This window comes from Aythya fuligula, chromosome 2 (assembly GCF_009819795.1).
Source record: "Aythya fuligula isolate bAytFul2 chromosome 2, bAytFul2.pri, whole genome shotgun sequence".
NCBI lineage: Eukaryota > Metazoa > Chordata > Aves > Anseriformes > Anatidae > Aythya > Aythya fuligula.
Window position 1 is genome coordinate 51089018 of NC_045560.1, and position 24079 is coordinate 51113096.

Below are 24079 nucleotides of genomic sequence, written 5' to 3' on the forward strand. Positions count from 1 at the left end.
CTCTTTTTTAAATATGTCAGTCTCTGGAATCCCTATTCACACATTCCCCTTCACAGCACAGTGGATTTCTGCCTAGGAAAAAAAAAAACAAACTTTATAAATATTAACATTTCTGTCTACAGAAAGCTGTACCTGAGCTTAACATCTAGACAACTGCATGCAACCTGTTCACTACTGTTGCATTTACTTCCCACATACTCAGCTTAAGCATGATGTAACTAAGATAATAAAAGGTAAGGACTTCAGTGCCCCAAGGCATGCGACAACATGAAAAGCTTCCTTTAGAGAACAGATCTCAAGCAGACAATATTGGAGGTCTCCAAATGATCTTGCACCTTTCTTTACCATATTTCCTGCAAACACCTCTGAAGCCCATGGCTCCAAGAGTGGCAACTTACGGAACATGTTTTTACTTCTTTTCCTTCTCCATGCACAAGACGACTTATTTTGCATGGTCTGTGTTTTGAATGCTCCCCTCATCGTAATGTAAAGCAGCAAAAAGGGAGGACCATTGGAGGGACAGTACTAACCCCTTGATCTGAAAGATGCTTCCTACAGAGGTCTTGCAGGCTCATGGTTGCAAAATGGTGGTTGTGAGGGCCCTGAGAAGGGGGAAGATACCTGCTGAAGCTTCTCACCCTCCTGTCTGCAATCTCAGAGGGAACTGGTTGCAAAGTGCAGAAGATGACCGCAGAGAAAGCTGCCAACAGGAATAAAAGGACAGTGAGGATGCCAAAATGCAATGGTCTGCTTTTTTTTTTTTAATTAACAAATAAAAAGACAAGCAAGAAAAATGTGACTAGAAACTGAAATCAGAAATGAAATTGAAACAATTTTATACAAAGCATGAACCAAAGTCATACCAAAACCCACCTGATTTTTTTCTATGAACATCATTCGCAATTCCCCATGTTCATTTATGTCATCTTCGTGGTGTCAGTTTTCGAGAGAACAATTCTCAGCTCAGCACGACAGAACAGTGATACTGACGGGCATGTAGAACATTAGCATGTTATAAATAAACTGCTAATTTGAGGTGGGAAAAATCATCTAGGCGGCTCTTATGATTAAGAACCAGAGGAAGAAAAAGAGCAACTTGCTTATGCTTCCAGGACACTGCTTTTTACAAAATGAACTTTTTCTAACCCTCAATTCCTATGAAAACAACAACAAAAAAAAATGAATCCTAGCACCAGTGAAACACCCACTGGTTAGACAAAGCAGCCAGTGAAAATGCTATTATAATTTTAAAGCCCTCCCTGCCTTGCCTTGAGTAGCAAGCTGTCTTTTCTACTGTTTCAAGAGGTTTGTTCTTAAAAAGAGTACTACAGAGTTGTGAAGTTTCAGCTTCCTCTCATCTGACTTGCAGTTTTACATGACTCGTAAGAGACGTTTTTAGGCTATAGATACTGCGTATCCGAGAAGAGAACAATGTGCAGAACTATTATACAGCAATTTGTGTCTGGGTTACTTGCAGCTGTTTGATAAAAGCCTTACTATGAAAAGCAAAACTTTATTCTGCTGAACTGACACCCAGGATTATTCGTGTTTCTGATAGGCCTGATCGCCACCCTCCTTCTGTCCTGAGCTAGGATCCCTTCCCACCCTTCCCCAGTGTGCAATTGCAGATAACGCCCTGCTGCTGCGTGGCTGCCATCGCTGGTATTATTTCTGTATCACTTGGGCATTGTCGCTCTTTAGCAGAATGCCACTTACTAAGCAATATTATAAAAATGCCTGCGAATATCTATGTTCCCCATAAGTGAGGATAATGGCCTCATTGCAAAAGTCTCGATAAAAGCGGCATGTTCCAGCAAGACAGCTTTCAGATATCGCTAAACAAAAGCCTACTGTGAGAGCCGTAACCAACATCAATTCCCACTATGTGAAGACATTAGACAAAGTGTGAACTAGCTTACTGTATGGGGACAAAAAACTGACTGTCAATGTGTGGGACCAACACTGCCTAAAACACTACATTGGCAAGTCAAAATACAACCAGCATATATGCATGGTAATTGTCATTTAATTCCAGAGTTAGCAGTAGAACAAAACAAGTACCGAAGGCAATACTAGGTTACTAGCATCACTCAAGACATTATAATTCCGTATCTTTCCATTTCTAGTGTCTTTGATTAGGAAAAATGACTTTAAAACCAGCAGACATTAAAAGAAACACAATATAAATCCCAGGTTCCATCACAGAAATAGAGAGCACAGCAAAAGCTTAAGACCTGCTCCCAAAAATATGTATTTTCCACTGTAGAGTAGACAACCTCATACATGGGAACCACCATTCCACATAAGGCACAAGACAAGACCCTTTCTGCCTGGGCATCATTTTACATTTTTACGTATTTATCTATTTACACTGTGGTAGCACCCAAAAAGACAAAAGCCTCCAGTCAAAATAAGCATACTATACCAATAGAAATGCCAGGCCAAGAGGTTACTTCTTAACTTCCAGACCTGAAATTTCCCTGATTATATACCTTAAATGAATGTCCAGGAAGGAGGGACATAGGCAAGCCTACTTGCCAGTTTCACATGAAAGGCACATTTGAAAGCTTTAAAATTTGTAGAGAGCAGTACAGTTGCTCTACGGAGAAGTATTTCACGAAAAAGTTACATCTGCACTTTAAGATGTGTAAAAATCACAAAATCCTACAGCATAGATTCAGTGATTTGCAGAAAAAAAAGGTGATATCCATTACTTAACTCCAATTTTAGTTTAGATTTTGTAACTAACTGTTAGAACCAAAATTAAGAAAGTCACATTAAGAAAGAACTAATAGAGTACATCGATGAGACTGACACGTTATGTAAGAATTCAACTCTTGCACTGCATGGTGACAGCCACCATTGAGTCCTAAACCAGAGACTTTTAATGTCACCTTAATTAACAAGGAAGGAAGTTTGCCAATGAGTTTACTTCCACCCCTTTCCTAGCAGCAAGTTATGCAATATGCAAGAACCTTTGAACCAACAGCTCTACAACAACACCCCCCGCCCCAAAAACCACACACATACCCATCCCAGCACCCCACTCCAAAAAATTAATGACAGTGCAAAGAGGACAAAATCTTTCAAGGAGTTCATTGATGAAAATTACTTCTAGAATCTTTACTTATATTAACCACCACACATACAGCTTTGGAGTAGAAATGTTGAAGCTGAAGCAGCCAAGGCTAAGCAGAAACCTCTCGTTATCTAGTTTCTCTATACAATTTATTTTCACTGAAAATAGTTGTTTAGGTATTTTCTGTGGGTTTTCACGGACCTTTCCAAAATAATTAGTGGCTTGCAATCTATACATAACCTGACTATAAAATCCCATTTTAAAGTTATAAATGTGAAAGCGAAAATAATAGCAACCTCTGCTGTTAATTAGCAGCTTGTTCATACACAGAGATACCAAGGATATACTATATACTGCAGTAATGTAACTGAATGTCACAGGAAACACCCAATATTTTCCTAAAAATCAGGTCCTAGACCTTTGAAGTGGGGCACCTGAAAATGCATTCTTAGCTAGTGGATACTTCTGAGCTTAGATGCAGACATATACAAGTTGAACAAAATATTGAAAGCAGATGCAAGTGGTCAAATTAAGTCTCATACTTAAAAAAGCGAAGAAACAGGGTTTTATTTCTGAAGGTAGGTTACTGACATTCTCATGGAAAAAAACAAAAGCCACAATTACCAACCTAGCTCAGCACAGTAGAAAAAAATACCCGTCTGATTATAAAAAGGCGATCTTCATTGCTGGAGATTTCTTTCCCAATTTGGTTCAAGCAAAAGACCTTCAGCACACAAGGTTGAAAGACACAGGACACACGTGCAGTGGTGACAGCCACTGCTTTAGTAGACACACTACAACAGGTCACATCAAAAACTGTTCATGCTCGTAAGTAGGATAGAAGACACAAAACACATTCTATTTAACCTTAATCGAGTTCTGTTTGTAAACAATTACCAACACAATTGACATGTACTTATAACTGTACAAAAGAAAGGCTAAAATGCCTGAAGTAGTATGCTCCTACCAGATAGCAGAGGCCATTTTTAGTACATGCTTTATCAACGTCTAGTCAAACTCTTGTCTTCTCTCTTTATGGGACTTGCAAACGGAAATATTTCCCACAGTTCACGATGAACCCAAAAGGCATTAAGAACTCCATGCATGCCATGAGATCCAGCAAATAATAGCAGCATCCAAGTAGAAAGCATAGTACTTCAGAAGACATCCATGCCAGGTATAGCACTTCCAAGTGTGGTTTTGGACCAGCTTACTTGAGGGAAACAGAAGTGAAATAGTTCCCTTTTAAAGATGTGATAAATTGGGCAACTTTGCCAAGTCTGCCTTCAAACAGAAGACAGAACTGAAATTAAAACCAAGTCCAAATACTTCATCAGTAGCACCTTGTGCACTGGGACAGCCCAGTCCTAGAAGCACAGGCAGTCTCCCCCCTATCACACACCACTGCCCCCAACAAATGAAGGGGGGTTTCTTCTCCCCAAGGGAGCAAACAGTTCTGCTCTTGAAAAATAATGCAGGAAGTGAATAACTCTGCCAGCCAAAACAAAGCCTGAAGTCAAACTTAGTCATTTGTAAGTATGATAGTTGCCACCACATATACATGCTCAGCACTGCCAGCTGTAAATGAGATTATTTGCAGAGACTGTAAAAACCCAAAGATTTAGTTACGCTAACAAGGGCTTTCCATTTTTTTGAAACCTCACTCTGGGCAGGGCTGGGCCTAAGTTACCACCAACACCACAAGAAGCCTATCTGACCCAAAGTCATGGTCTATGATCCATCCTTAGAGGGTATCTTCCCCAAAACCCCTGGCAGAGCCCATACAGAATTAAAGCCCAAGCCACCCTCCCACCCCTCCATGCTGGCACCAAGATGGATGGGCAGAAGGAAGCCGGCACTGCTCCTTCTCTTCAGGGCTACCTGGCTGTTTGTGACAGTAAATTAAGATCATCCACAGAGGCCACTACATTAACTTATTATTCAGTTTGTCCTGTCCTGCCAGCATCCAGACTAGCAGATGATGGCCATTTCTACGTAGTAACTGAAGACTCCTTTACGTGGGCAAACCAACCAGCACAGCAAAACAACCCTGCCACCAGATTTCCAGCAATCAGCCCAACACACTTCTTCAGAAGTGAAATATGAAGGTTTGAAAGGTGTTGTATTTGAAGTCTGCTGCTACCAGAAGAACCTCACATCTTCATTTCTTACCCCATTTCTCTCTTTGTGCTCTGGACAGGAGGGGAGGGTCAAATTCCACCCCACCCCCCCCGGCCTATTGAGAAAACAAATCTGGGGCTACAAAGAGGAAAGGTGCTACTTCATTTTCCTTTCTCCAACCTTTCTAATGAGCCAGTTACCATAGTCATCAGGCCCAGCGAGGCCCCTCTGCTCCACACCTCACCTTCCTCCCCTAGGGAGAGGTTAAGGCCTTGTGAGACAACCTGACTCTGAAAGGGTCTCTAGCTCCTGCTAGGCCTGCAAGTCACTCTGTCATGTCTTAAAAACTTCTTTCAAAGCCACCAATCCACAAAAACATTACAAGTAGAAACCTGTAATTAATGGACACGTTTGTTTTCACAGCCATGTGATTCTTTTATAAACGGACACCTCTATTTTAGTACGTATGGCTTTCGCTTCAGGAGAGATTAAACAGTCTAGAACTCTTCAGCTTGGCGAAGGTGACTGTGGACAGAAAACAGTGCTTTATCATAAGCTGTGTAGAGAAATACACACAGGGAAATCATTTTCCCCTACCACAACATCTAGGATCATCCATGAACGCTATAGGCAGCAAGTTCAAAATGAAAAAATGTCCAAAGCAATGAAAATTATTTCTTTTCCATATAAGACAACTGAATCATGTAACTTGTTGCTACGTAAGGCTAGAACCAATAAGTATAAAACCCACTGTAACCTCTGACTAAGAAGACACTCTAGAAAAAAGCAGAAGGGCTGTTCAGCGCATTCATGTGCTCTTGTCTTAAAGATTTGCCACAGTTGTAGTCAGAGAAGTAGTAGGAGAACTTTTTATCTTGCAAAATGCAGCAATTCCTAAGTTTAAGGATTTTTTTTAAATGCTAACATACAAACAAGCATGCTGTAAAAATTAACAGAGCAGCACCAAAGTACCTGGGATAAAATGAAGGAAAAGAAAATGCCTTTAATTGCTCAATCAGTGGGCCCTAATGTGACCCATATCCAGTCTTTGGCAAACTGACTGGTGGCACAAGGAAGAGATCCTTTGAACAGGAAAGACCAATTCCTGAAAAGTGATGTCCAGTGAGCAGATTTAACACCCTAACACTACTGAAAGAAAAAGCTCTCATCTCCTTCCCTCATCTCATTTGTCCCATCTTGGGTCACGTATTCCCAGTACGTACCTCATGCCAGAACTAAAGCTCATCAGACGCAGCTACTTTACCATGTTAAAGCAGGAGACCACCAACCCACAGGCACATCGAGATGCTCCCCAAGTGCAGAGGGGAGGGGAAAAGTACTGGCTGGCCAAGGGCAGGACAATGATAGGCTACAGTGGTGATGGGAGAAGCGAGACTATTTTTCCAGCAACAGTAAGGCCTTTTGAGTGGCTCAGCTGCTCATGGAAACCTGCCAGAAGTTCTTATCATTGCAAGGAAATAAACCTGCTGTACTTCAGCAGTTCTGGTGCAGACAGAGCCACACCAACATAGCCGGACTCTGCATGAGGAGAGCACATCCACGACCAGCAAGCACAAGCTACACAAGCTATTCCTGTGCAGATTTATTTGGGTGCCTGCTTTCCCCTAGGTACTCGTTGCACAGTTAGAGCAATCGGGATTAGAGCTCTCTTTGAGCTCTCCTCACACATTTGTACCAAAGGACCATGTGGTATCTTGGTATCTCCTTGGGCTCAGAAGCTGTCTGTCCCTGGAGAAGATGCGTTTAAACCAGACAGTCCCATACATTTTATTCCAAAACCAAAGGCCTCAGGCTCATGCTAGCATTCATTAACAGAAACTAACAGGCAAAGAAATATGAAAATTGGTCTGAATTTGAAAATACCCATGGCTTCTTCACAGACAAAGCTTTTTATTCCCACAAACTAAAAATAAGCTACTAATTATTTAACTGCCCGCTTCCTTTATGCCACTTCCAGGTTTTTCTCCCATACCTTAAGTCGCTGTTCAGTATTTATGTCCTATTTAGTCTGCTCCTATACCCAACATCTAGATTATGTATTACCCCCTTGTTCTCCTATTCCAGCTGTGACTTGCTGAGAAGGAGGCAGGAAGAGGTGCTTTCTAAACCACCAGAAAAGGAGAGAGGTGCTAAGTATTCAGTTTGGAAATGTAAATCCTCCCGCCCCCTTCTGAAGTATGCCGAACCAGCCTCTCCAGAGCTCATGTCATCTAAAGGCCACAGGAGTTCTCTAAAGATATTCTTGTTAAGAGGATTTAGCCCCTTTTAAAAAGGACTTAACATGTGGGTGGTGTCTCCATTTAAGCATTTTCTCATGGCTAAGAAAATGGCCCTCTTCTTAAAGGCTTATCTTTATAACCCAAAGACAGTAAGAAATTCTCCACTATTTGAATTAGAAACATTTTGAGCAGCTTTCACTTAGAGTAGCTCCATTTTTAAATACCGCGATTTGCAAATGGTAGTGACTTTCTCATACAAAGCGGGAAGCCAACAGCAGCCTGAATGTTGCGGGCCACCTCGCCAAACAATAATTTCTCCTACGTAGGCCTCGCTTTCATGATTTGATTGACAAATCCAATCATGAGCTGAGTTGATTGACAAATTTGCTGCCATCAAAGTGGCGTGGTGTCAGCTCCCCTGCTTCCTTTCCTTCCACCCTGTGCCCTCTTCCCAGCCATCTCCTTCCCGTGACGGTCCCTGACACTTACCAGACCATCCATTAGCTGGTTCAACCTGCTTGCCCAGCAGAAAACTTTTATTTACGTATTTTGGTTGGGGTTAGCTTTTCTACCAGGCTGGCAAGTTGAACTGCCCTGGGAAGGTGGAGGAGCCCTGGGGCTGGCAGAAGGGAAGCAGCATCAGCTCCTGGCAGGGAAGGGAGCAGGACCCGTGCCCCTAACTGCAGCACTGACCTGTCACTTGGGCTCACCTGGTCTCCACAGGCAGGGACTCAGACTTGCCCCAGGACCTTAGGAGCATGAGCTGATGCTTACTTTGCAAGGGTTAGTTTGTCATCACTGCTGGTGAAGCTGTGGCAGCAGCTCAGTCCTGCCAAGTAACAATTTCCATTAACTCCGCAGGAATCGTGAAAAAGTCTCTCATGTCAAAGGGCCGGGCAGCCCAGGCTCGCTGGGGTGCAGAAGCCTGGTTAATGACACTCTGCCAGGAGCCGCCACGACAGGCAGCAACACACGCAGCCAGGAGCAGGTTTGGGACAGTATCGAGATGCCTGCTTGGGAGACGGAGGAGCGTGTTGAGTTTACACCTCTCCTGGGCTGAAGCCGCTTGCTGTTATGGGCTAGGCTACCTTTCCAGGCTTTTCCAGCACGGTTACACTTACACAAGCGTAGATAAAGTAACTAACATATTCCCAGTGGGGAAGCAGCTTACTTTGGCAAAATAAACTTTCTTTTGCTGGTATAAATGGCTCCCTGAGCAGCCTAAACTACATACTGCCATACTAACTCTTTTCCACTTATACCATAGTTTATATTTGGAAGCGATGGGTGGGTTGCCAGTGCAGCTACATCTGCAAAGACAGAGTATTTTCATAACCCTAACCAGCGCAGGTGTGCTGGCCAAATTTCTGAGTTACCCTCTCAGTCTTTTGCATAACAGGGCCATAATTTCAGCTGGGGGTCTCCGTGTACTATTTGTAACTCAACTAATCAAGCGCTAAATTTATATTGATGCTGCTTGCCAGGGCTCGCTGCCTCAATTACCCAGCAGTTTCTCACTCCTCTCACCAGTCTTCGCTATCAGTTTCTCAAATCGGATCAGCTAGGAACTACCAGGAAAATACCCTCGCCTCCCGGTCCCAGACAATCTTTCGCAAGATTTGGTGAAAAATGGATGGGAGTCAGAGAAGTGCTAAATGGCTGCGTCGTCGTCCTGCCAAGACGACGAAAGCGCTTTGGCCATTCCTTGCAGAGCAGCCAGAAGAGGCAGAGCACTGGGATGCTTCAGCCTTGCCTCCTGACAGGCAGGTGTGCGGCAAACCAGCGCGGTTCCAAGAGGGGCACTGACATGAGCACGGCTGTCAGGGCGGGGAGGGATGCACAGCCTGCTTCCTGGCGTGTGCTAGGGATTGCTTTATCGCCCTGGGAGGGTGCCAGCCCCACACTAAGGATGCCGCCAGCCAGACCAGTCTCTTCCTCCCCCATCCCACATCTCCCCCCTGAGTAAACACGGGGTCTGAGGATATGCAGCACAGACTGCCAGGGACTTCTGGCAGGCAGAGCTTGAAATCACCTTCTTGTGTCCAAACCTTTAAGCGGGGCAGAAACCTTCCTAGGTTTCACGGCAGGGAGTTCTTCCCATTAAAGAGGTGAACGCTATAACACAAAATAATAATAATAATGATAATAATTAATAATACACTACGCTTGTGCTTACGGTCTTGTAGCACCCACTGAGGAGAAATGTCAGAAGTCCCCTCCAACACCAACACCCCCCCCACGACGCAGAAAAGCCCGTCCAATTGCTCCCCCCCAGAATCACCCCGTTACATGCGCTCCTCTTCGTACCGGCTTAACGCCACCTTCTAGGAATCAAGCTGTTGCACAGGACGGACAAATATTTACAGAGCAGCCTGAACCGGCCCGTTTGACACCACGCACCCTCCCGACACGCCGAGCAGCGGGACACCGATCGCCCTGCCCAGCCTAGACCCTTCATCCTCGCCCCGGCTGAGACTTGTCAACCACCCCCAAACTCCCCTCCCGACCTCGGCAGCCAACACCTGCAAAAAGCCTCGGCGAGAAGAGCCTCGTGGCACCCCCGTGGGCTGCGGGACGAGCGAGCCGCGCCGGCTCCGAGCTCCCCAAGGGGGTTTTGGGGACCGCTGGCACCGGCTGCGGTGCGCACCGGGACCCCCCTCGGGGGCCGGGCGGTGGGGGGGAGCCAACAGGTGAGCGCCCCGCGCCGCCTCCGCCAGGGAAAACGCCTCGGCCCGGCCCTAGCGGGCACCAGCCCGCATGGCAGCCCTCCGGCCGAGCCCGCCGGGACCCCCGGGCCGGGCAGCCCCCTCCCCGGGGCCGGGCAGGTGAACCGGGATCCGAGGCACGGACCCCGCTGTGACAGCCCGGCGAGTGGGGGGGTGAAATGGGGGGTCGGGGGGGCGCACGGGGGGGGCAGGGGGTTCACCGTGGGGGGGTCGGGGAGCACCGTGGGGAGGGGACGGGAGGCACCCGCCGGGGGGATTTGGGGTGCACCCGGTCCTGGCCGCCCCCTCCTCCCCCCGGTAACTTGGCGGAGCCCACGAGGGCCAGGCGCGCCCCCGAAAAGGGCGAGGACAAAGGAAGCCCCCGAGCGGGGGGCAGCGGGCACCGGGGGCTGGGGGAGGGGGGGGGGGACCTGGGGAAAAAAGAGGGGTGGGGGGCGGTGGCGGCACCAGGCTGGGGGGGGGGCGCCGCGGGGGGGGCTGCGGGGGTCGCCGCCGCCCCGCGAGGCACTGACCTGCTGCAGGGGCATTTCCGAGGGCGGCGGCGGCGGCGGGCGGCGGCGGGCCGGGGGCGGCCGGGGCCGGGGCCGGGGCTCGGGCTGTCCCAGGCCGGCGGCAGGAGGAGGAAGCGGCGTCCCCCTCCCCCCGCTCGGCTCGGCTCGGCTCGGCTCGGCCCCCCCCGCCCGCCCGGCTCCCAGTCACAGCCGCGGCCTCGGCGCACGTGTGCGAGACGTCACCGGCGGCTCCGGGGGCGAAGCGGAGACACCGGCGGGGCACGGCGCGGCCCGGCCCCCCCCGGGCCCCCCGCCCGCCGCCCCCCGGCCCGGCCCCGGCGGGGGAAAGGGGGGCTCCGGCCCCGGGCAGCGGGGTCCCCCCCGCCGCCGGCTGCTCGCTCGCTGCGCCCGGGGCTGCGGGACGTGGCTTGGAGGGGGTGGGGGGGGGGGACACGGTTCTTTTCTTTTCTCTTTTTTTTTCTTTTCTTTTTTTTTTTTTTTTTGCAATAAGACCCGGCGGCCCGGGCCGGAGCGGGGTGGGGGGTGGGGGTTAGGAAGGAGCCAGGAAAGTTTATTGCAACAAAGCGCCGTCTCCGCCTTTCCTGCCCCCCGCCCCGGGCCCGGACGGCGGCGGGGAGAGCCGTGGGCAGGAAGAGGGCCTGCCTGGCGCCGATCCCCACCGTCCCCTTCACCCTCCCGCGGGGCCGGGGGAAAATTACCGGGGGGCGGCCTCCGCCTCCGCCGAGAGCGGGCTGCAGCAGCGCCGTCCTGCCGGCGGGTCCGTGGGGGGTGCAGTACAGCGAGCTGCCAGCGGGCTGGCCCCCATCCGCCGCCGGGGCAAAGGCACCGGGAGCCTGGGCAGCGACGGCGGCGGCGGCGGCGGCGGAGGAGGAGGAGACAACACAGGGCGCCCCCGCCGCCGCGCCGGTGCTGCGGATCTGGATGAAGGTGCCGGCGGCAAAGCGGGCTGGGAAGCCGGCGGGGGCCACTCTGCAGTCCGAGGGCGGTGCGGGCGGCTGCGCTGCCGGGGCCGGCGGCTGGAGTCCCCTTCTCATCCTTCCCTCCGGCTCTGTCCCCGCAGCCGCGTCGCCTCCTCCCCCCGTCCCTCCCCCCCCGGCCTTCCCGGCCGCTTTCCTCCTCGATGCCGGGGCCCCGCGCAAAATACTGGGGGGCGCGGGTGCCGGGGGGGCCCCGGCTGCAGGATGCGGGGCGCCGGGGGGGGACGGAGGCGGCGGGGCGGGCAGATGCGGCGGATGGAGCGGGGCCGCTCCCGCTGTGTGGGGCCGGCTGGAAAATGGCTCCAGGAAGCGGCGGCTGCTGACAATGAATGAAGGGAAGGGAGACGGGTTACGCGCCAAGGGCCTCCCGCGAAACTCGGATTTCCCGCCCTCTTTTCAAACCAAATTTGCATAGCCCCGCCCCCGGGGCGCGCCCCGCCCGCTCCGCCGCCCCATTGGCCGCCGCCGCCGCCCCCGCCGGCCAACCGGCCGCCGCCGCCACGCCCCGCCCGCTCCCCACTGGCCCGGCCGCCGCCGCGATTTGCATGCGGCCCGCGGATTGGCCGCGGGGGCGAGGCTGGGGATTCCCCCTCGGACGGGCCGGGATCCCGGTTCGCCGCCCGCCTGACACTGACAGCTGCGGCGGCGCCCGCCGCAACGTGCCCGGGGGGCGGGGCCACACAAAGCCACGCCTCCTCCCCCTCCGCGCCACGCCCCCCGGCGCGCCACGCCGGGTTTGGCGCGCCCGCGCCGGACCCGGTCTCGATCCGGATCCCGATCCCGATCCCGATCCCGGTCCCGATCCCGGTCCCGATCCCGGTGCTGGGTTCCCAGGCGCTGCCCCTGCACCGTGGGTCCCGGGCGTGTTTGTGGTCAGAGGGGGGTGTGCTGCTGCGTGTGGCGCGGGAGAGACCCTGCTGGTGCTGCCGCACGCTGCTGCTGGCGCTGCACGTGGGGAAAGGCGCAGGCTGGAGAGGATCCAGGGGGAACGAGGAGGAGCGGAACGCGGTCCGAAAAAACCTACGCTGCCTCAAGGGTTGGTTATCCGAGGGCTTGGTTATCCGAGGGTTGGTTATCCAAGGGATACTGGAGGTTTTCAAACAGATGCGGCAGGTTTCTTTTAGGGATAATGCAGCCTTGGTCTGTTCACTCAGGACCTTCCCAAGTCTTCATACGGGCCTTTCAGCGCAGGCAGGAGCAGGGCTTGGCTGAAACATGTCACGTTATTCTGCAGAACTGTAGCACTGCTTAAAATTTTAGGTAAATCTGCGGTTCTGCTATTGTGGATCACTCTAGGTGCCAGCCAGCAATGCCTAGCTTTGTGCCTGTGCAGCTGAGAGATGTGCTCAGCGTGCCTTGGCCACGGCGGGCATAGCAGCACCTTGCTGGCTGGGGAACGTGCATCCCTGAGCCTCAGCAGGAGGGGGGAGCGGCACCAATCTCTCCGTGCTGCAGAGTTTTTCCATTCCAGTCATGTTGCTCCATTTTCTCACCTTCATTCATCAACTCCAGAACCATTAGACCCAAACCTATGAAAAAAGAAAAGTCCTTTGGAGCAGCAAGACAAAGCAGAAAAATGTTGCTTCCTTCGTATTCTCTCCACACTGAGGTACACTGCCTCCTGGAAAACAGGATTACTTCTCACCCTGTGCATTTTACATCTGTAATCCCTTTCACAGTCTTGTTTTCCTTACCGCAGGAGGCACAGGCTCCAACCACAAACCCATCTTCATTCTTCTTCTGGGTTGTCTTTTATTGTCTTCCTCTGTGGTGCTCTCTTACACCTTCAGGTAGCCATCCGTCCTGTGGCAGAGTCCTGTGCCAGGACTGGCTGCCTTTTTGCAGGAGTTTACAGGGGCACATCCACGGGCCGAAGCAGGGCAGATGCAGAGGAGTGAGAGCAGCGGGTGAGTGGGGATGGAAAAGTCCAGCTATAGAGAAACGTGAATGCATTCAGGCAGTAAGCTTGCTTAAGAGTTAAAAATAAAGCTGTTTTCCTTTGTTGTTGTTGTTTTGTTTTGTTTTATTTCCCCATGTGTGGAAATGGTAACACTGCATAACTTCTGCATATCGTAGAGGAAAGGGAATGGCAATAATAGGAAAGGCTATTAACCATGGTCAGCAATTAAAAGAGTAATGGGGACAATTCAGGAAAAAGATGGAAAAAGACATCTAGGAAACAATGTGGATAGAGACAACAGTCAGAGAGAGGGATGGAGAGGGAGAGAGAAGGAGGGAGGGAGGGATGGAGGAAGAGAAAGAAAGGGAGGAAGGGAGGGAGGAAGGAAGGAGGAAAGGAGAGAAGGAGGGAAAAAGTGGAGGGAGGAAGGGGAGAAAAAAGGAAATAACCAAGGATCCTGCAAGATGATGAGAAGAAATATGGGCTGTGCCATTACATGATAATGAAAGAAAAGTGGTAAGGAAGAAAGTAACAGGGCACAAACATAACAAAGTGACAACAGCAAAAGAGAGAGTCCTTGAAACGGACTTTTAAAGAGAAAGAACAGAGAAAGACTGATGTATAAAAATAGCCACGTAGACATAGTAGGAGTAGCTAGAACCCCTGAAGCAGAAGCTAAACATAGTTAAACAGGGGGACAAAAAGAGGCAGTGAATAGACTGAGGCAGAGCACAGTTCAGAATTCAGTGTCATGTATCAGGTCTGCCATTATCAAAGTTTCTCGTAGCTTATTACTCTGTAAGCTGAGAGGCTGAAATAAAAGTAAAGCTAAACTATTAACAGTTAAATCCCATGTTGTTTCTTTGAATGCTCTTTTTCAGTTGCAACTGTGAAGGACAAGGGTCTGGCTTAGTGCATAAGAACGGTTAAAGGCTTTCAAGAATGAAGCAAAGCCCTGCTATATTCAGAAGGACAGATTAGGACACTTTAACTGATCTGCAATAAACCCAGGAACATTTAATCTATTTTTACATAAGAAAAATAATAGGAAATAAATCCTCACCCCAGCAGGGGAAGAAACTCTGCTAGGTAGCAAGGCTGTGTAGCCAGATTTAAGAGTCTCATCCCAGAAATATGCACCCACAAATGGGGTGTTCAGGGGATGGGGCCTGTAAGATGTGAAAGGGGAGGTAGTTTGTTCCTGTCTTTTAGAGAATTAGAGTTGTGCTGAGACTGTGCTGGGGCTGGTGGAGAAACTTGAAGAAAAACACGGGGTTCATCTGAAAAGTAACTTTGCTCTCAGTGAACTGACTTGTGCAGAAAACACTCCAGGAGAAGAGGTGCATTTTTGTTTCCTTTTTAAAACAGAATCCTGTGGCAAATATTTCATTTTGCAGTGGGACCTATTAAATATATAATTTGCCTACTAATGGACAGAACCTAAAGGAAGGGGAAGGTAGGACAAACATAATAAGTGTAGAGAGATCTACATCAAGCAAGCTACTTGTAGGTCCACAAACCTGTGTTGGTCTATAAAAAATAGATTGCTCTCTCCTGGGATGTTATCATCCAGGTACATAGTGCAGAGAAAATACCCTGCAGACCTCAAGGGATTAGGAAATACTATAACTGAGACTGATGTGCAGCTGTGATTTATCTTTCCTTGTGAGTATTTACTGTAATCCCATCTTTACCTCTATGATGCTATGCAATTTTCCCTACACAGTGGGATTTAGGTAAAAGGCTCTATTTGTCCTAAAATGGATGGACCTGTGTAATGAAAATTGCTTCCTTTGGGATTCTGACCGTTGTTACGGATAGTGAAAGCAACAGCAGAGATTAAAATTTGCCTCAATGTTAAAATGTTTAGAAGCTGCCCTTGAAACCTGGATTCTCATGTGACCTCCCATGAAGAAGATTGTGCACAACGTAGAAATGAAGACTGAAATAAAAAATTCTGATTAAAAAACTGTCTTTAATAAAAGTTTGTATAATAAAAAGCAAATAAATGTATAGTCCTGCATATGGAAGAATTATGAAGACACAAAATATTGAACAGCTACTTACTGAGACCTTCCCATCCTACAAATCAAATGGAGTATTGTGTAGCAGCAATGCATATTGTGTAGCAATAACATACATTCAAGTGGCAGAGCTGAGATTGTAGAAAACAAACAAGCCAACAAAAAGTAATGCCATTTCTTAAACTTTGGAGGTCAGCATCACAGCCAGGCAAGGAAGAGTTGAAAAAGGAGGGAAGGGATTATGTGCTGTGATCACATGTCTGGAACACAGGTTGCATGACAGCAAGTGGACATCCAGAGGGAGTGTAAGAGTGGTAGGATATGTGGTTCCTTCTATCGCTGAAAGTGTGACATCCCGTCATCCAGGTTATTAATAAAATTATTAAACATTGTGGGCCCCAGTATTGACCCCTACCAGTCACCACTATAGGTTGACCTCCAGCTGGACGTTGTGCTGTTGATGACAAACTTCTGGGCCTCACAGTTCAGCCAGTTCTCAGTCCACCTCACCGTCCACTTACATTGCCCATACTTTATCCATTTTTCTGTGAGGATGCTATGGAGCCTTACTGAAGTCAAAATAAGCAACATTCACTGTTCTCCCCTCATTCACTGAACCAGTGATCTCCCTGTAGAAGGCTACCGGTTTGGTCAAGCATGACTCCCTCTTCATAAATCCATGCTGACTACACCCAATTACCTTTCTGTCCTCTGTATGTCTGGAAATGGTCTCCCGGATAATTTGATCCATTAATTTCTTGGGCATTAGGATGAAGCTGACAGGTCTACAATTTCCTGATCATTCTTGAAGACAGTATTGACATTTCTTTTCTTCCAGTTGTGAGGAACCTTTCCCAGTCACCATGACCTTTCACAGATTATAAAGAGTGTCCTCACAGTGATTTTGGCCAGCTCCCTCACCACTCATGGGTGCATACTGTCAGGTTTCATGAACTTGTGTATATCCAGTTTGATATGAGTTTGGCTGAGGCAAGGAAGGTAGTCTTCCTCAGCCTCTACCATGTCCTTTGTCACCAAATCACTTGCCCCAGCCAGCAGTGGGCCCACATTTCACCTCATCTTCCTTTTGCTGCTGATGTACCTAAGGAAGCTCTTCTTGTTGCCCTTTACATCTCCCCAAAGAGAGAAACAAACTAAACAAAAAATAAACTGACTTTCTTATTCTGTAATTTCTACTAGGAATTTGATCTAAGAATTTAGGAGTGGAATGGCTCCTATGAGAAGCATGTGATCTAGTTTCTGGATGTATTTACTTAATGGTTTCTGGAAACATTTACAGGACCATCGTCCCTTATTTTTTGAAAGGCATTGACTTTGAAATGTCACTTTGATGTAAAAAAAAAAAATATAAGTATAGGTGCAGCCTTTTTTACCAGTGAGCCATCCCTCCCGTTTCAATGGTTTCAAGAAAAGCAGCAGAAAGCCTTACTGGAGAGGGGGTGTATTGTAAATCTATATCATTTAAAGATTACTTATTCCAGAGGTGAGAGAAGTATAGTTCTATGTGTAGAAGTGAATAGCAGGGGAAAATTGTCAGAGCTCCCTTTGGTGGTATCTTCTCAGTAAAAATGATTTTCTGGTTCAAGAGAGTTTATTTTTTAGGATTAATGATTATTATTTTTTTAAACTGTTGGCAGGTTCATCAAAGGCTGCTGATAATAGTCTTCTTCAATAAGAATCTCAGTTCTTTGCATGTAGTCATGCATTTATGTTAAAAAAACCTATTCTCTCTATATATATAAACTTGTGAATGCCTTCCATTTCTACACTTCATCACCTAGATCCAGTGGTAGAAATAGAATTTTTATTTGCAGCACAAAATTTAAGAAAATACAATTAAAATAATGCACACATTATAGATTCTCGATGTCAGCACATTTCTGCATTATGGAGAATTTTAGTGAGGAACATTGACTCTTGAGTATCTGTTTGAAGAGATGGAGGGGAGCTATGCCCCTATCATGGAAAGACAGAAACATATGCTTGACTTTTCATGCCGGCAAGTTATCACAAGGTGACTTTATGCGTCTGGGTACTGCAGGATTAGTCTTCTTGCTGGACTGTTCATCTTTCTGTTGCAACTTTCTGCTCTTTTTTTTTTAATGGGATTAGAGCAAATGTTGCAGTTCTCAGTCATCGAGAATATGACTCAGTACAAGGGGTTTCACTAGGAGGGAGAACAGACATGGGGTCCGCTCCTCTGTGGGGGGTTCCAAGCCTTTTGGTCAATTCAAGTTATTTATGGACTTTCTAGGTGGAAGCCAGTTCCAGTTCTAGTGACACTGGCGCTAGTGAATGAGAATGAACAGAAAACCCCTGAGAGCACTACACGATGCTTGGCAGTCCCAGCAAGCAGGTCATGCATAGAGTAGCCATTGCCTGTTCCTACGGGCAGAGTTAGCTTACAAAGTATTTCCCTACTCTATCTTAGCCACCTGATCCTTTGTTTTTTCACCTTGAAACACCCAGGCACAAATCCTTCTAAACTTCTGCAGATGCCTGAACTTCCCCTGAGAAAGTGTCGCATTCTCATGCAAAAAAGCAAAAGAAAAGGGTTTTTCAACTGCCTTACACTCTAGTGCTTAAAGCATGCAGCTGGCATGAGCTATGCAGATTAACGCCACTTTACTGCTTTACACCACTTTACTGCTTTATACATAACAAAAATGTGCATATGCATCCCCCAGAAGACCCTCATGGGGCATTCTGGTAGGAATCCGTGTCAATTCCATCTTTGTGAGTTTTCTGCATTTTCTTCACTGGAGTGAGGGCTGGAATCCAGGTCTTTTAATCAGATTGATAACTTGAAATCACTTGCTGAGGAGCCACTGTCATGGTGGTTTGGCGGGCTGTGGAACAGCTCTGTCTGAGAGCACCCACAGTCTGGGCACTCTCCTAGCGCAGAGACATCTGTTTGGGACAAAGCATCCAGAAGACAAAATCGAACCCAGTTCTCCATTAGCCTCACAAGTGTTCTTGCTGTTGTGGGCAAACGGAGAGAAAACTCCAACTTATTTGTGAGTAATTTGCTGTGAAGATCCAGGTGAAGACGCTACCTCTGTCCTCACCATCCCTCGCTGACAAGCTCCTCACTCATTTTTGCCTTTTTGCAGGAGGATAGACAGAGGCAGTTCTTAATCCTGTGTGCTTGTTTCTCTCCATGCATTGGGCAGGAAGAGCTTGGGTGTTCGGTTCAGATCTGCAGATTTCTGTAAGCAGCACAGGAACAGCTCCTAAGGGTGCAGTTACTTTGCAGGAGCCTGGGCTGGTGATGAAGTTATGCAGGTGGCAGAAAGTGAGGAAGAGAATCAATGGCTGAGTGGCTGGCAGAACTCTTTCCTTCTTTGGGACAGAGCCTACAAGACAGGCACCACAGTGCTGATCTTATGTCCCCTCTGCGAATCCATTTTGAAATTACCTCGTATTACAAGAGACAGGGGCAAGACTCTCTCTTCTGTAACTCAAAGATTTTCATCTCCATGTAGACAAGGTCTCCTTTATCCTTCTTTAACTAGTGGGCTTGTTGTAGAAAAGTTATACTAGTGGAATTTCTTAATTCAATCCAGGTTTGTTATGTTTCTTTTCTACATTCATCCAGATCAGATAAACCTCATGCTGTATTTACTTTTTTGAATGCTTGCCTAAAGAGTCTATGCACTGAGGCTGTTTCTCATAATGTGCTGACTTTTGGAACTGGCTCTTTATTTACAGGCTTTGGCAAAATGGTTAGATTTATTATTAATTAACCAGAAAACCAACAGCCCTTTGTTTTAGAAAGGTACAGAGTTGCACAAAGGAATACTGTGTTACTGAAATTACAAATTTCCTTCTGATTTTTTTTAGTAATTCCTATTATCTGTGGTTTGATAGTATAGCCATTACCATTTTTGGAGGGATAAATTATTTTCTTCCTTCTCTTTTACTTCTGAACCTCCCTAGCATTTCATGAACCCTCATTGTCTCAAGTTTTTTTTGTAAGGATTGTTGAGACAATAGTTAAAACGTTGAGTGCCTTGTGAAGAGGCATTCCTTTATTGTGCTCTTTTTTTTTTTTTTTTTTTTAATAATTAAATAAATCCAAGTTTGCAAACTTTCACTTCCCAGCATGTAAATGTAGCATCAATTATAATTTTTCTTTACTTTGAGTTGTTTCCTAGCAGAAGTATGGTCTTACTTTTCCAATACCTAGCAGCTTGTCCAAAATGTCATACTTCATCATCACAGGAGTGTTACTGTGAGACACGAATTTTGGAGGCATCAAAAATATGTAAATCAAATAATACTCTCAGATAATGCTTGAATGTTATTTCCACATAGAAAGGCTTCAGAACCCCATTATTTTTAGACTGTAGTGGAAATGAGGTTAGCAAAATCCCATGGTTTCCACACTGGGTCAGAACTATCCCTGTGGGACTATCTTCTACCTACCCTGTTGGAAGTGGGGTGTTAATGGAGCATGATGCTAATGAAGACATTTAGGGAATTCCTTTTTTTCTGACTTCCAGCTTTCTGTTTTGTCCAGAGCTGTTCAAATTAGGCACCTCCTGGAGTCACATAACCATGGGGTACAGGAAGAGCGTTCCAAAATCATCCATAGCTGATTCAGCCGTAAGCATTGACCCAAAGAGCCTCTGCCCTTAGGCTGTAGCTGCCAGCTGACAAGTTGACAACTTGGGCAGAAGCTGTCACTGCCACCAGAAGCAGAAGACCTGTTTTTCACTTATCGTTTGTTCCTGTCCCTGTGCTACCCCTCCCTTAGCCGGTGGCTGGGGAACTGATCTGAGTTAAAGCCAACTACTGTTTGGGCTGGGTTAGTCCTAACTTGTACCACTTTCCTGTTGTTGTACCTGTTTTGCAGCAGGGCCACATATTTTTTTTTGCTGCCGATACAAGGAAGGGGGCAGCATGGAGAGAGGGATGGTCAGGTAGGTGCTTAGAAAAAAGGAACTGAGACACCACCAGCTCAAAGCATCCATGAAATTCCAGCCTTTGTCTTGGCTGTGTCTTGGAGAAGTGCACTTAATGCTGTCCCTTGAATTTTTGGTATGCTTTACCATGCTTTGACTGTTTCTTATTCATGTCAGCATGATAACACTCTGCTTCCCCCTCCTCTGGGCTTTTCTTAGCACTCCTGCTTTCCAAGCTGTTATCCTAGGAGCATGGAGCTCATTGAAGACGTGGCTGTGTCAGCTACCTACAACACAGGCAGGACAGTGGAGTCTGGTGGCCAAAGAGAAAATTGCATCCACCATGATCACCCCTTCCACCGGTGGGATTTTCAGCAAGCAGCTTTGGCCTTATAGCTTCTGTTCCATGGGTACAACAGCCCCATACAGGCTTCCTTGTGGCTGGAGCCCAGAGGGACATAATGCTTAGCACTGCAAGCTCAGGATAGCAGTCCCTGTATTGTATTGACTCTGGAAATGTTTTTAACAGTATCAATGTTTTCTCTTGTTGCTGTGGCTCCGGGCTGTGCTTGGTTTATTGGGGTGCAGATGCAGAGCCGTTTCCTCAGATGTAGAGCTAAGGGTTGGTATGAGTAAGGTAAAGGTTGGGAAACTGGGAAAGTGCCAGTTGTCCACTCTCCAGGACCCATCTGTACAAAATGCATGCAGAGGTGATACCATCTGTCCCCCAAATTAGCGGAAGAACCATTTGCAGATGCAGCTGGAGCAGACAGCTACAGGAACAGCTGCTGATCAGTCTCTTGATCTCAGTTTTAATGTACACCAAGGTCCCTTTTGTCTGCTTTTCTTATTATTTACGTAGGTTGGCCTTTCTCAGAACCTCCTCCCACCAAACCATGACATTTCCTACAATGACTTCATAGCACCTGATTTTGCTTTGGTATCACCAGTCTTTGTCTCTTTAAAGTAAAAAGCATTCTCTTTGCAACTCCATGGGCATCACCACAAAGATAGGGATTGCAAACACTAGAATAGTTGGTTGGTGAGGTTGTGAGAGGTGGTGGTGAGATGGGAGGGACTCTGAGTAATATTACAAAGGTGAGCAAATCTTTCTCCCTTCTTCTGGAGAACTTCCATATGCAAAAGCTGAGATGCCATGGTATGGCTGTCAAAGTTTTAGAACATGATCAAGTTTGTGAAAGGGATAGGTGCAAAATAAGACACTCATGTAAATTGATCTGTACTTCTATTAGAGAATAACGTCTGTTGTGATGCAATCCTTGCCTGAAAGGAAAATCTCTTGTCAAGTTTTCTGGTCCTGCTCTGTCCCCAGGCTTGGACACAATCCATGCGTAAAGATTTTAGGATTTGGTTCTCAATATCATCAGTCTGGTTAGGCAACCTTTACAAAAACAGAGATTCAAGCCCATGAAAATCCTCAGTAGCTAAATATCGACATTTAGAAACTAATGAGAGTAGCTGCTGCAAGAAGCATATACTTTCAAAGTGTAACATTATTTATCAAAATTAACAGAACAGAAAATCTCCACTAGTACTAGCTTTTTAAAAATTTTATTTTGTGTAAAATATCTGTCTTACAATCAGAACAAAGATAATTCATATTTCAGATTTGAATTCTAAACATAGCAGACTATAAAATAGAGTTTTGTACCCTGTTTTCCATAAACAATTTAGCATTTCAATTTCAGAAAATGTATGATGCAAGTAGGGTTAGCTGTGCGGGGGTACAAATGAGTTCTTGTTTTAGTCCTCAATTCATTTTTAAGTGTGACTCATCTGGGAAGATCTTGTCATTCTGGGAAAAAGACAGCAATAAATCAGTTGGGAAACAGCAGATTTCTTCAGATCTAACATGTATATGAATTTGCAGTAAGCCATTTCTAAGCTTGTGAGACACTGGTAACTTTAGGACCATGGAAACTTTGGAGACTGTTGTACTGAGATTAGGGAGGTGTTCATGAACTAGTCAACTACTTCATCAATGTTGTATCAAATGTTATGTCTCTCTGCATTCCAGGAAAGATTGTGGGTAAGTATTCAATCTCTCAGAAACACAAGAAATCTCATATTTTGAGCTAAAGGACACCAAAGACCATAGGATAGTTGTGTACTTCTGATTTACCCAGTGGAGCAGCACTACTGACATACAGACAAGGTCCAAGGAGAGGTATAAAATGAGCTGCCTGATGATTCCTTTCTAGATCTAAGAGAGGCAAGAAGCCTCTGAAAGGGTGTCATGCTGCAGAACAAAGAGCCAAACATTGTGTGCATGTACTTGGCACTCACACATGTTGCTGATGGAAGATACTGGAGTTAACTTAGCAGAGAGCTATAGAAGCAGAAAAAAGTTGGCTGCCAAGACCTCCGGTGGGTATACAGGTCAGGGTCCCACTTGAAGCAGAATTATTGCTTGACTAGATCACAGCAGATGTGACTTTGAGATGGAAACATCGTGATAGACAGCATGAACAATCTTCTGATTATAAGCTCAGTGATAACAAAATATAGATATTTTTTTCCCAGATGCAATGGTCATAACCTTATACATACACTTCAGTTCACTGTCACTTCTCTTTCAAGTCACAAAAGCATTAGTCACCTACCAGAACAACTGTGCAAAACAACAACAAGCAAATGAAAAGATACATATCCAATTCTTCTCAGCTGTGCCTTAGAAACCCTCTACATCCACTGTCATTGTTATGTATTAAAGCACGTATTGCCACTGAAAAAATACTTACAAATGGAATAACTAAGCGCAGTCAAGCTTTTTGAATAGCTAGCTTTCCTTGCTGTTGCCTACTTATGCTGTTTGTATTTTAGGTTTTAAAAAAATTGTTTGTGCTAGCACAAGTACAAGGTCAGTGAGTAATTCAGTGAGTACTGATTTCACAGGAATGCTAGCAGAATATGTTGATGCTGAGCAATATAGCTTGCTACAACCTACCAGCAAAATCTCAAGTAAGGTTATCTGTCCAGAGATTTATGTGTTACAGAGAAAGTAACAGTATCTAGGAACACTTCTGCACACCTTCACCATTCTCTCTAAAGGTTTCTGGGCATGGTTCAGGAATCATTCTGGGTGCAGGCCCCTTCCTGGTAAAGCATCTGAATCATAACCACTGTTTTGCAGGATATTATGGACTCCTAATTTCACTGACATGTCCACCCAATGGCTTGTGCTTTAACAGAATGCAAAACTGCAGTTCCTGGAAAGGAATTTAAACTTGATTTTAAAATCAAAAGAGATGGAACATTCCCCATACAGGAGAGGGGTGGAAGGTGAGGAGGTGCGAAGGGGGGAGTTGGGATTGAATTTATTTATCTGGAAGGGAACCATTTGAGTTTACTGCTTTGGAGTACATGGCTGCAAGTTCCAGTCACTGATTTTTTATTTATTTATTTATTTATTTATTCCTGCTAGTCCATGGTGATTCAGTTCTTTCTGCTTCACAAGATACTTATACACTGTAATCAAGCTTAGTTTTTATAACATTGTATTTTCCAGTTCTCTGTTCATAAGGCATAATAATGCTGTTCTTTTCTGCATC

General features: G+C 46.6%; 1 protein-coding gene across 3 annotated transcripts in view; it reads right to left on the minus strand.

The window, feature by feature from the left end:
- Nucleotides 1-11712, minus strand: part of E2F3 (E2F transcription factor 3) — a 43622-nt gene extending 31910 nt beyond the window's left edge. For 2 of the 3 annotated variants that reach the window (XM_032183095.1, XM_032183094.1), the window contains exon 1: nt 10679-10730. In XM_032183095.1, the coding sequence (XP_032038986.1) occupies nt 10679-10693 (15 nt within the window). In that variant the 5' untranslated portion in view covers nt 10694-10730. Of the gene's footprint in view, nt 1-10678; nt 10731-11376 lie in introns of those variants that run through there. The other variant, XM_032183093.1, reaches the window with a different exon arrangement.
- Nucleotides 11713-24079: the final 12367 nt, after the last annotated feature.